At 36.5% G+C, this 13,796-nt stretch overlaps 1 protein-coding gene across 2 annotated transcripts in view; it reads right to left on the bottom strand.

Annotated features, from left to right (window-relative positions):
- Positions 1 to 13,796, bottom strand: part of LOC129250709 (retinol dehydrogenase 13) — a 49,159-nt gene that overhangs the window by 31,773 nt on the left and 3,590 nt on the right. For both annotated transcript variants that reach the window (XM_054890311.1, XM_054890317.1), the window contains 2 exons: positions 8,051 to 8,685; positions 3,358 to 3,421 (listed from right to left, as the gene is read on the bottom strand). In XM_054890311.1, coding sequence (XP_054746286.1) covers positions 3,358 to 3,421; positions 8,051 to 8,685 — 699 coding nt within the window. The remainder of the gene's footprint in view (positions 1 to 3,357; positions 3,422 to 8,050; positions 8,686 to 13,796) is intronic.

Below are 13,796 nucleotides of genomic sequence, written 5' to 3'. Positions count from 1 at the left end.
GTTGTTCAGGTGTAAGTCTATTCATTATGAAATGGCAAACCAAACTGAGCATAAATCAAGTGACAGCTTTCAAAAAGACCATCTACGAAAAAAGTAGTGCCAACTTGAAAACCTAACCTCTAAAAAAAACACCCTTTACTATGCCCAATCCTGAGGATAACGTTCACTGAGAAGGTAAGACATTTAGACTTTAGTGTGAGTGCTATGTTGAGCTGTTTCGAGCACATTAATAAAGTAATGTTAGAAATGTGCTTTTTTACACAGATTAAGAACTTTCGTTTGCACCTTTGGTGACAAGAAGAAAGTTAGCTCAACTGATTTCGCCTCACCTAAAGAATTTCGAGCTCGTATATTCCGTAGCCAGCTTGATTCAGTTTGCAAATTAAATTTGAAATTGCATATTCTTTATAAACTATAGAATGTAATACTTCAAATATCAAATTCAAATTTTTAAGGTCTAATTAACAGGCCCCATTTGTGGTACAACATAAAGAGATACGCTACAAATAGGAGAAGGAGCTCGGCCAAACACTCAATAAGGATGTAAGCGCTAATTATATGTATGCATACTATATATAAAGGATTTTCCAACGGCAGGTGTTATTTTGACTAGCCCGCTATTTCGGTAGATGTCACTCTTGAAGCTGTCATTTTTTGATATTTGACAAGTAGAAACTAAGCCATTAATAAAAATGGAACGATACACGCTTAAAATTTGGAAAGTTGGCAGAGACGGTAACTCGAACATTCTTGGGTCACCGTGAAGCACCTTGTCGGACCGCAATACAGAAATTGGTGAAAAAATTCGAGCTGTTGGGACAAGGTAGTGATGTGAAGAATAAAACCCGTGCACGTCGCTCAAGAAGAGCCGAAAATATTGCTGTTGTAGCCGAAAGTATTGAAGAAAACCCAGGTTTGTCCATTCCTCGTCGTTCTTTGCAATTAAGCATTCCACAAACGTCATTACACCGTATTTTGCATAAAGATTTGGGTCTTAAGGCTTATAAAGTTCAGTTAACACAAAAACTCAAGCCGACCAATCATCAACAACGTCGTGTCTTTGCTGATTGGGTCGTGGAAATGCATGAAAATGATCCGAAAATCCATTGAAAAATCATCTTGAGTTATGAAGCGCTTTTTCATCTCTGTGGCTTCGCAAACAAGCAAAATTGTCGGATCTGGGGCTCAGAAAATCCAAAAGTTATTGTTGAAAAGCCTCTCTATCCTCTACGTGTGACTGTTTGGCGCGGTTTATGGGCCGGCGGAGTCATTGGACCTTACTTTTTCGAAAATGAAGCTGGAAAAACAATTACCCTGAATGGATTGCGCTATAGAGAGATGTTTAACAATTTTTTATGGCCGGAATTTGTTGATGTTGCTCTGGACAACGTTTATTTTCAACAAGACCGCGCTACGTGCCACACAAGCAAAGAAACCATTGATCTTAACATTGAATAACACCTCTTATTGGAAAACCCTATATAATTAACAGGCATAAAGTCTTAAATTATTACTTATGCTCACCAAGGCTTTTCTTCTTAATGCTATGAGGCTCTGAAATTCCATTCCAGAATCTGTCTAGTAGACTATGAATGGGAGTAACTACAAAAAAGGAATTCACAATTATTTTCATTCTGTAAATTAAATACAGAATGTTTGTCCAACTGTCCTCTATAGTGTCGCAGAGTTTGAGCGTGATATGTCAATTAGCTTGTTTTTGGCATTTAATTATATCTGTCAACCACAGGTGTGCTCTGAAATTTTCACTATGGATAAAAATATCGAACAAAGAACTTGTATTAAACTTTGTGTTTTGAACCGGATTTCGTGTGCTGAATCGTTGAAAATGTTGCAGAAACTAGAGGCTTTATCGAGTGTGCTTTATCAAAAACTAAGTGGTATAAGGCTTTTGCAGAGGGCCGAGAAGTCGTAAAAGATTTGCCTCGATTTGATCGCTCTTCAACGTCTTCAACATCATTTAAGTTCGAGGGTGGTAGCTCGTGACCTTAGCGTGTCTCACGAACCCATTCACAACATTTTACATCATCAATTGGGCATGAGACGTGTGGCGTTCCAAGAAAGTTGAATTTCTTTCAAAAAATTCATCGGAAGAAGGTGGCTGAAGACATGCTTGAGCATGTGAATTCGGACCCAACTTTTATCCAGCGCATCATGACAGGTGATGAGACGTGGGTATATGAGTTTGACATGCAAACCAGTCAACAGGCGACTGAATACCGCTATCCACATTAGCCCAAACCCAAAAAACCACGTCAAAGGCGGTCAAAAGTAAAAAACATGCTACTCGTTTTCTTTGATTATCATGGTGTTGTGCACTTAGAATTCATTCTAAATGGTTCTACGGTAAATAAAGAATATTAATATATTTGGAAGTAATGCGCCGTTTGGGAACGAATGTGTGTTGGAAACGGCCCGATTTGTAGAAAGAAAACTCATGGACCTTGCACCCTGGTAACGCACCGTCTCCCAAGGCTCATATTGTGAACACTTTTTGACCAAACCTCGACAAATATCATCGAACAACCACCGTATTCACCGGATTCAGCCCCGGATGCCGCTTTGAGTCGATAAAGGATAATTCGTTGAAGGAGCTGAAGGAGATCTCTTCAAACGCGCTTAAAAGGTGCTTTGATGACTGGACTGATGGTTGGCATATGTGTATTGCTTCGAATGGAGCTTATTTTGAAGGCGAAAAAATTAATTTTGATGTTTAAACAATTATGTTGCATTTTATTAAACAATTCCCGGTACTTGTTTGACAGAATGTATGCCTGCGATTCAACTGTTTTGTTTTCTCGATCTACCTGTTTATTAAATAAATGAAAACCTACAGTATTTTTTCGCAATCCTACCGCATTCAAAAAATTAAGTTTGCACTCTGCCTTGTTCGGTTCTTACCCGAACTCAGCATTTCTGTATCGTTGAACCTTTTCCCAACAAATTGATTCATTTGCGATTTGCTATAATTTTTTGTTTACTTTACGCTTATTTATACCAAATGTAGATATATATCTGTATAAAAAATGTTCGATGCCTACAAAAATTTCCAATTAAAGTTATGCCATAAGCCACATAACGCATCTGATATGACAGTAATAAAAAGGTAAAGGGAATGGAGCATTCGGGCTACAGGCCACTTTTGAGAAGTGGACTGAAAAAACTTAGTTGAATTGTATTCAAAATATAAGTAAAATAAAACCTTTTTAAAACACTTAGCAAAATTTGTGCACACTAAAACCCTATATAAGCGATTTCATGATAAATCTTTCGTGCAATATGTACCCAAAAATCAAATTAATAAAAAATATACATACATACATATATGTATCGACTTACTTGCGTAAATGGCCGGTCCCACGCACAAGCCCAGGTGTGCAACAATTGACCGTCAATGGAGTGCCTGTAAAGAACGAAATATCGTAGTACATATAAGCAACTTACAAAGGCAAAATAAAAGCAAACAAAATAAAGTAAAATGAAAATATGAAAAGCGCAAAAACGATTTAAACTCAATTAAAATCACTTTGGCAAAACGTGTTGAAGTTACTAGCAAGGGCAACAAGCACCACGCCCAGCCAAAACAATAAGCAAACAAAAGCAATAAAGAACACCAACCGGCCTCAAAGAGGCTACAAGCCTTGGCAAGGGCTAAGCTAACAAAGTAACAGACTATGCAAACAGTGTAAAGGCCTCACGTACTACCCCAACCAAGCACAAAAAAAGCCAAAGGGGCGCTCTTTGGTAGCCATTTGGTTGCTTTCATGGCGGCGTGCCTGCGAGGCATTTTGCCAAACTTTCGCGACCCAACAATGCATTACACAATATTGCGCTAATATTTCGGAAGAGTATTGCCATTATACATCCTTTTATATAATACTCGTATCTACAGTTGTGGCTATGAAAATCAGGACGCTAATAAAATTACTGATTCTGCTGTTTTTTTGATATTTTGCTTTTCAGTTACGTGTGCTTACGTAATAAATTTTTTTAAGAATTACATATGTATATATATAATTGGCGCCGTTACTGTTTTTCAATTTGTGAAATCTGTATATTCCTATTCTTGCACTTTGAAAGTCGTCGCACAGTGCGCCAAACATGGACAAAAACGCAAAAAACGAATGTGTTGAAAGTTAAAACTACAAAGAAGAAAAGTTTAGAACATATCTTGTGATATAATATACCTTAAGGCTTATGAATCAACTCAAATCAAAAATAATTCATACACAATATCATTTGGACGCTTGGTATATATAAGAAGTCGTAAACATTTTTTCCTATCTTTTTTGTACTTATCTTATTATAATTTTATAAAGATAATTATGATAAACCCAAAAATATATGTTTCATAAAGGAAACTTTTTTTTAATTCTCTCTTAAATGTTAGATTCGGGGAAAAAACATTATTTTCTCGGTAGATGGCTGTAGTGATCGATATCTCGTATCGATCAATCAATTTAAGGTAGAAACTTTCGTTTCTTTTCAGCCCTAACTTTCCATTCTACAGTCTAATTTCCCCCCGAAAAACATACCTTTTTTTCAAAAGTTCGCCATTTTGTTATTTTTCAAAAAAATGTTCCCATTGTAGCACCTGCGAGAATGACAAGCCTACAGAATAATAATCAGTGTCACTTTTTCGTTTCAGCTGTCCTGAAGAGCCAAAATCCTGTTGACAAGCCACCTATCTTTTTTAAGGCGCTTACTTTAGTGCCACACTACTGCAAAAAAATATGTAAAAAAAAATTGGTTTTGTATACTATTTGATGTGAATAATAACACACAATAAAATCAAAACGATTGCATTTTATTTTCTTAAAAACAATTCCTAACGAATGAGTATTGGACCAGATTACTACGTTAAAGGTAACGCTTGTTGTGAAAGTGACATTTCACACTAAAAACTGTTTTTGCTGTTGTTTGTTTGTTCCATTCTGTAGAGAGTTACAGGGTGTCAACAATGGAAGTCAACACAGAGAAAATTCGATACCTTTTACGAAAATGCATGACAGGCCGCTGCAATTGTAAATGGTGTTTATGGTGTAGTGTCAAAAATTTCGATAAAATCACAGAAATAATCGAAGTTGACCGACATGTTAGTAGTCGCAGCATCGTACAAGATCGACCATAAGGTAGTTAAAAGCACAAAACCTAAAGCAGTTAAAAAACGAAGCAAACATTTTTTCGCAAAAATAATGGATTTCCTTTTCCCTATACTAATATTAAATGCAAAAAACAAAAAATTCCTCCTAAAAGAAGGTCAAATCCGTCAGTTTTATGTATTTTATGTGCTTATATAAAAATGTTTATATTTATTTGTTTTTGTGCTGGTATAGATATGTGAAAATTTCATACCTTTTGCATTGTCAATAGAACATTTTCTGTATTTTCATTATTTAGCATATATTATGGCGTTTATGACATTTTAAGTGCGTGACGTAAGATATTTTAATGAAGTCCTTTAATATTCAGTGGAGCCTCCTTTAACTTTAAAAGCGGCTTTTACTCGTATCTGCTTTGGCTTAAATTACCAAATTTTGAAGTGTTCCTTCTACAATTTCGTTATACCAAACTTCTTTGAGTTCATCTTTGTTACGTTGTCTTCAAAATATGTCATGAGGTTCCAGTTGCCTGAAATTTTCAAAACAGTTTGCCTGTATGCCCATCTTTCTGCCGTGTTAACAGAACAGAACATCGTCCTTATACAAAAGGTTACTTGTCAATTACCCTCTTCATTCAATGGGGTCAAACGTTTCTCTAAATGACCATAAGCACAGACTGACATACTTATATATGTCGTGTCTATGTAACAAGAATTAAAAACGATAATTTGAACTCGTCTGAGATTAGAATTTGCTTTCAATCAAGTTTTGGTTGTGTTGGTAATATTTTAGCCTCATTTCCGTTATCAAAATTGACTTTGCGTACCATATTCTACGCACTCTCTAATCTCTAACCTAATTACCTTCACGGGTTTTGAATTGAATATTTTTAAAACTCATGCCTCCATAATTATTTATTCTTAATATTTGACGGTGGATATGCCAAATCCCAAGTAAAGGGTGTTTTTTTTAGAGGTTAGGTTTTCAAGATGAAATAAAACGTATATAATTTAATGTTATGGCCAAGAACTTAGCTTTATTATAAAGATAAGGGTTTGCCATTATGTTTTAAAAATGATTTCGGGCAAGTGGCCGCCGCGGTTGGCTCGAATAAATTCCAGCCGAGAGGCTCAATTTTCGACCACTTTTTGCAGCAATTGGGGCCGTATGTCAGCAATAACGCGCCGAATATTCTCTTCCAAGACGTCAATCGTCTCGGGCTTATCTGCGTAGACAAGCGACTTCACATAGCCCCACAAGAAATAGTCCAGCGGTGTTATATCGCACGATCTTGGAGGCCACGCCACAGGTTCACGGCGCGAGATAATGCGCTCACCAAAAGTTTCCTTCAATAAATCGGTTGTTGCGTTGGCTGTATGGCATGTAGCGCCGTCTTGTTGGAACCAAAGGTCGTCCACATCAACATCGTCCAATTCAGGCACGAAAAAGTCATTAATCTTGGCTCTATAGCGCCCTCCATTGACTGTAACATTATGGCCGGCTTCATTTTTAAAGAAATATGGACCAATGATTCCCTCTGCCCATAGAGCACACCAAACAGTGACTTTTTGAGGATGTAACGGCGTCTCAGCAATGGCTTGTGGATTATGTTCACTCCAAATGCGACAATTTTGCTTATTGACATACCCATTCAACCAAAAGTGAGCTTCATCGCTGAACAAAATTTTCTTCGATGCGTCGTGCGAACCGAACCATTATTTTCGTAATAAATTTGCACGATTTGCACACGTTGTTCAGGTGTAATATTACGTTTCCACCAAAAGCAAACACCGTGTTTGCAGGAGTTGTGTTTGGGAGAACTGTCAACTGTTTCCACCGAAATGTGTTTGCAAAGTGTATGGTTTTTGGTATGGTAAGCAGATTTATGATACATTATTTTGCGGCGACAGCACAGCGCGATAGCCCAGCGGCTAGCAATGTGGGCTTCCGATCCGAAATCCTTGGTTCGAATCACAAAAAATTTTTTTTTTTTTTATACATTTATTTCATTTTGTTTTATGATATGTTTATGAGCAGATTTTTTTCATGGCAGAAATACACTCGGAGGTTTGCCATTGCCTGCCGAGGGGCGACCGCTATTAGAAAAATGTTTTTATTAATTTTGCTTTCACCGAGATTCGAACCAACGACCTCTCTGTGAATTCCGAATGGTGATCTAGCACCAACCCACTCGGCTACGGCGGCCGTCAATCAAAGACAAATTGCAATCATTGTTGCCATATTTCGATAAGAATGCAATAATAAATGAGGAAAATGAGCAACATTGCCACCACTTAATAATTAAATTAGACGCAAACCCAACAAAACACGCTTTAAATTAGACGCAAACCCACAAAACACGCTTTGAAAGTGAGTTTAGGTATGGAGTTGTGTTTTAATTTTGTATGGGATTTGACAGGAGTTTTGTTTCGTGTTTGCGCTAAGAACACGATAGCGGCAGAGAACACGATAGCGGCTGCGGTGGAAACTTAGCATAAGTCTATTCATTATGAAATGGCAAACCAAACTGAGCATAAATCAAGTGACATCTGTCAAAAAGACCATCTACGAAAAAAGTAGTGCCAACTTGAAAACCTAATCCCTAAAAAAACACCCTTTATATCCTCACTTATTTATCACATTTTTTCACCGTACAGTAAAGCCAAAATTTTTGTACTGTCATTTTTATTTAAGAGTATTTTGGTAAATTTCGTAATTAATATTTTAACTTCCATTTGCTTAACATTTTATGATTATTCAACGTATTTACTTACCCTTACTTAGCTTTACTACCTGCCCGTATTTTTATGTCTGCAACTGTGCACGAGTTTTGTGTGTACACCAGCTGCCGAAAATTCTTTTGAGTGCCTTTCTTTTGTCCTATATTTGAAACGTCCCCTAACCTCCGCCCAGTATACTTGGGTACTTACCTTTCAGCTGTCGCGCCAACCAACGCGTTGCCAGCATCACCGCTAACTTGGAGTGAGCGAAGGCGTCACGTGCATGGAAATTCACCGCCCACGTGCCCACATTGAGCGGATCATCGAAATCGATTTTGGCCGCAGCATGAGCATGAGCCGTCAAATTTACTACTCGTCCGCCACTTGGCGAACGTCGCAAGTGGGGCAACAGCAGCTGTGTCAGCAAAAAATGGGATAGATAATTCACCTGCAGATGCTCCTCGAAGCCATCGATGGTACGCGTGCCAAGCGGCCCGAATATAATGCCCGCATTGTTTATCAACACATCAATGCGCTCGAATTCGCCGGTGATGCGGCGTGCAAAACGATGTACACTTTCAAAGGAACGCAAGTCTAGGTAACGCGCCTCCACAAAGAACTCCACTGCACTCGGGCCAATGCGATGGCAGACAAGCTCACGTTTGATAACGGCTGCCGCGCGTTCCGCAGCAGCCATATTGCGGCAGGCCAACACAATGCGGCCACCACGCGCCGCCAATGCTTTAGCAATCTCATAGCCAATGCCATTATTTCCACCTGTCACGACGACGATTTGATCGCGTATTTGATTGTCATTGGGGCAGCGTTGGCCGCTCATCAGTGTGCTGCAAAGAGAAGTGAGGAAAATGTAAATTGTGTAAACTGTATTGTGAGGCGTTGGTAGGGTAAACAATTGCTGTGCAAATGTGGCGAATAGTTGGATAAGCTGGATTTTAACTTGGTCACTGTGTTGTTATAGCAAATATGGTTACGCGGCTTGCCGCTTCAACGCATCCTCATCGGCTGTTTTGTTTCGCTTGTGACATGCTGCCTACCAAAATACACGTTTTGTTACTACTGCATACGTACATACATAGGTACACATGTGAAAATGCTCGTTTTGGGCTCGGGCGATAGCGCGTGAAATCGCTAATTAATGAACAGTTTGGACAAGCGATGTGACATTTAAATGCATGCGTGTCGACGTCACTTGCTCTAACCGCAACACTGTACACGCACATAGGTATGTACGTATGTATGAAAATAGGTGAATAAACATTAACTCTCGTGTAAGTTGCATGTTGTGGTGTAGCAATTACAATGCCATTCCGTCAGCATTGTGCCTATAATTTCAATTATCCTGGTGCTTTTGGGCTTTATTTTTTTGAAGCAATGTAAATAACTGTCACTTAAAGCTATTAGAGTGTTTGTTTAATAATGGAATTTTATGAAAGTAGCCAAATCGTCAACAAAAATTATTTATTTTAAAAATACCCGTGTTAGACATGAAGACACCATTTTTTTAATGTTTTTTATTTTTCAACATAGTCCCTTTTTAGATAAAATAAAATTAAAAAAAAATTGCCAAAATTTAATCAATATTTCAAACCTTTTACTAAGAACTTACAAAAAATTCGGTATGCAGTTTTGTAGATCATTGAATTTTGAAAAGTGCTAGTTTGAAGTTGATCAAAAATCACCCTAAGTTTTGAGAATTTTTTTCTGCTGCTGTCTTGTGCATTTTCTTCATTTAGTAGCCATTGAACATTTATTTATATGGAAGAAAGCAATCTACTTAAAATTCCGTCTTAAAACACTTTTCAAAGCATCTTACGCACCATCCTTCTGTCTTTACACAAAAGTTTTTGCGATTCTTGAAACCTTTCTTATTTTCTCTTGTTTTTTAAATTATAATCTAATACAAAATTTGTTTGATGTAAAAATAGAAATTAATACTTGCTTACTACTGATGAGTAAATCATATAGCTAAAGTGCGTAGTGCAACACATTTTGATTTTGATACTAATAGCTCAATACGCTGTCGCTATAACTAATCTTTATGTAAAAATGCGGTTTTGCGCAGCTCCTTTAGTACCATATTCCCAGAAGATGAGTTTAGAGTTTATAGGTACTAGGTTTGTCCGTATTTGTATTAATTAATATTTATTAGTTGTTAAGTTATGTGAACAACAATGCAAAAATTTCCATTACAAATGAAACCAGGGCATTCAACCTTTGTTTTTATTCACTGTTTTGGCAATTCGAACTTTTTCCGTAGTCCTACTTCACAACGCTGAGTTGATTCTTCTGCGAATGTGTACAAATACACTTACATTTTATTCTATTATTTCATACGTACTATTTATTCAAACGAATTATGTACGATTTTCGTTTATTTTGCTATAATCCAAAAAACATATTTAATACATTTATTATTTATCTTTTACTAGGCCCACTTAGCTGTGCGCTAAAGTGAAAAATTTATCGTCTAAAATTAAAAAAATTACTATTACTTTCATTATTTATATTATTTTTTTGATATGGCTTAAAACTCAACCGCAGTAAAAACAGTTTGATTGGAATTGTAATAATATCCGTTATTTTATTTTGAAGAGGAAACTGTTTGCTTTAAAAAATGTCCCACAACATAAATAACACTGTGCGACAGTGATTTTATACTTTTATGGAGACCTAGTACAACTTGTAGGTATAGTAAAACTAAGAAAAATGGTATAGGAGAAATTTCCAATACACCCCCAAAATCTCGTTTTATGGCCATAAAACCGATTTTCAGTAGGTTGATGTGAAGAATAACTCCTAACTTCGCCAATTTCCATCCGATTTCGAATTTGCTTTTTTAGTTCGAAAGAACAAAAACAAGCCTTTTTGTCAGTGTGTTGACAATTTTTCTGAAATGACAACTGACAAGACTGCAGACGGAAGTATTTGGAATTTTTTTATTTTTTCTCTATTTTTTGACATAATTTTTACGATATTATCCGATATTGAGGATTTTTTTTAGTACACTACTGTTATAGTAAATTTAATTTTGCGTCGAATGAGCTATATTTGACTGTAATTGAATTAAAATTAAAAGAGTTGTGTGAGTTTTAAGATTTTATTTGTTTTGTTTACTAATTTGGTATGTAGGTATAACTTACGCTAAATGGGAATAAGGACGTGTTTTGATGCGTTATTATAGGCACGTAATATTTATTGGAGTATATATGTATACATAAGAGTACACTGTACTGCATACAACAGAACTGGTTAGAACTTACGAAAATATCTGACATATTATAGCACATTTTTATTTCAATAGAAATATGAAAAACCTCCCAAGTGTACCAAAGTTCACACTGTACATTGATTAACAAAAGAAGTTTGCTATTATAATTTAACCTTATTAAAACGTCAATTTTTTATTGTTTGTTTCATTGAAATTTAAGAGATATAAATCAAAACGTTGCCAGAAAAGTCGAATTTCTCAATATTCTCCGATGATGTGGCATCATCAGCCTTATCATAAACCAGATGATTGTGATTTTGATAAAACGGACGTAAACGGTCATCATTATAAAACTCAAAAGCACATAAAGTATACTGATGTTGCAACTGTTAAGAACCCCGTAGTCTTGGACGATATGATTGACTCAACTGCAGCTCATGAACTGAAGGAAGTTCAAGTTCATTGGTGTTGATGATCAAACTGATAACAATAAACCTGATGATGAAGAATACTTTCCGTCTGGTTCTAAGTCTTCAGAACGACACATTGTATCAAATTCAGATATTCAGGATCTTTCTCGTGATTTACTTCTGCCGGGAAGACAATCGAAACGCTCGCTTCTCGATTTAAGCAATGGAATTTAGTTGATGACGACTTCAGATGAATGATGATGATCGAATTTCTTACAGAGAAGTATTCAAAACTGATGAAGAGAATGACAAATGTACCGTACCATACTAAACTCCAAAGGGCCGTTTCCCATGCATTTTTAAGTTTGGGACCAGTTCCGTTGTGTACTGCACCGTACCGCACCGTACCATACCGTACAATGCTGCACTGCACAACACTCCAATAAATATTATGTGTTTATAATGCCACTTGTTCTCATTTTCATGTTTCGAAACGCGCCCTTATTCCCATTTAGCGTAAGTTATACCTACATACCAAATTAGTAAAAAAAAATAAGATCTTAAAACTCACACAACTCTTTTAATTTTAATTCAATTAGAGTCAAATATAGCTCATTCGACGCAAAATTAAATTTACTATAACAGTAGTGTACTAGAAAAAATCCTCAATATCGGATAATATCGTAAAAATTATGTCAAAGTTGAAAAAATAGAGAAAAAATAAAAAAATTCCAAATACTTCCGTCTACAGTCTCGTCAGTTATCATTTCAGAAAAATTGTCAACACACTGGCTTGTTTTTGTTCTTTCGAACTAAAAAAAAGAAATTCGAAATCGGATGGAAATTGGCGAAGTTAGGAGTGATTGTTCACATCAACCTACTGAAAAACGGTTTTATGGCCATAAAATGAGATTTTGGGGGTGTATTGGAAATTTCTCCTATACCATTTTGTTTAGTTTTTCTATAGCCATAACTTGTGCTAGGTCTCCATAAAGGTATATTTAATTTTTTTTTTTGTCACACAGTGTAATGTATGGTTTAATCCCACCCGAATAAGTTTCTTGCATAGATTTTTAAGTGGAATAGACGTAGTAATAAAATAATTTTCTTTTAACATGGTTTGTAAAAATATAAAATTGTTTGTTTACACGTAGTATTTGTAATCATTTAACAGACCTACATACCATCTTGATCAAAAAGGTCCCGGACAGGTGGCGACAGATTAGAGTTCTGTTTTTTTGTTATACTACCGCATCTGTGATTAACATTCTTACCAAAATTGTATCGCAATTGCTTGATATTTGTTAAAATTACGTCGTCCTGAGTAAATCTACTTTTGCACGTGTTTTCGATATTTTACAGTTTTAAAAATGGATTTGTAAAAACGAATTTGTGTTTAATTTTGCATTATAAATGTATTCAACGATGCGAAAGCCTTAGGAATGTTGAGAAATCATTTCGGTAATAATATGGGGGTCACCGTTAGCGAATGGGCTGGTGCGTGACTACCACGCGGAATTCGAAGAACGTAGGTTCGAATCTCCGTGAAACATTAAAATAAAGAAAAAGTTTTTTTCTAATAGTGGTCGCATCTTGGTAGGCAATGGCAAATCTCCGAGTGTATTTCTGCCATGAAAACCCTCTTCATAAAAAAAAAAATATCTGCCGTTCGGAGTCGGGTGAAAACTGTAGGTCCCTCCATTTGTACAACGACATTAAGACAACTGCCTCAAATAGAAGGAGGCACCCGACCAAACATCCAAAAAGGGTGTAAGCGCCAATTATATAATAGGACTATGAATAAGTTCGTGCGGTTTTACAACAGATGGCGTAACTTGATTATTATTCCATCGATCCACATTTCCAAACATTCATTGGAGAGCTACTGTCGTAAGGCACAAACGTCAGTATAAGTTTTTTATTTGAAGCGTAAACAACAATATTTTTACCACACTTGAAAATGTCGAATTTCGTGCCAAATAATGTGTTTTTGCGGGGAATTCTTCTTCATTATTTTAATATGAAGAAAAAAGCAGCCGAAAGTCATCGTATCTTGGTGGAAGTTTATGGTGAGCATGCTCTAGCTGAGCGAACGTGCCAGAAGTGGTTTGCACGCTTTAAAAGTGGTGATTTTGGCTTGGAAGACGAAGAACGCGAGGGTGCGCCGCCAAAGTTCATGGATACCGAATTGGAGGAATTGCTCGATCAAGATCCGGCTCAAACGCAAGAAGAGGTTGCAAAAACTTTGGGAGTTGATCAATCAACCATTTCCAAACGTTTAAAAGCCATGGGAATGATCCGAAAGGTAGGCCATTGG

Source organism: Anastrepha obliqua, chromosome 1 (assembly GCF_027943255.1).
Source record: "Anastrepha obliqua isolate idAnaObli1 chromosome 1, idAnaObli1_1.0, whole genome shotgun sequence".
NCBI classification, from domain to species: Eukaryota; Metazoa; Arthropoda; class Insecta; order Diptera; family Tephritidae; genus Anastrepha; species Anastrepha obliqua.
The sequence above is the reverse complement of the archived record's forward strand: the minus strand, read 5'-3'. Positions and strand labels throughout refer to the sequence as shown.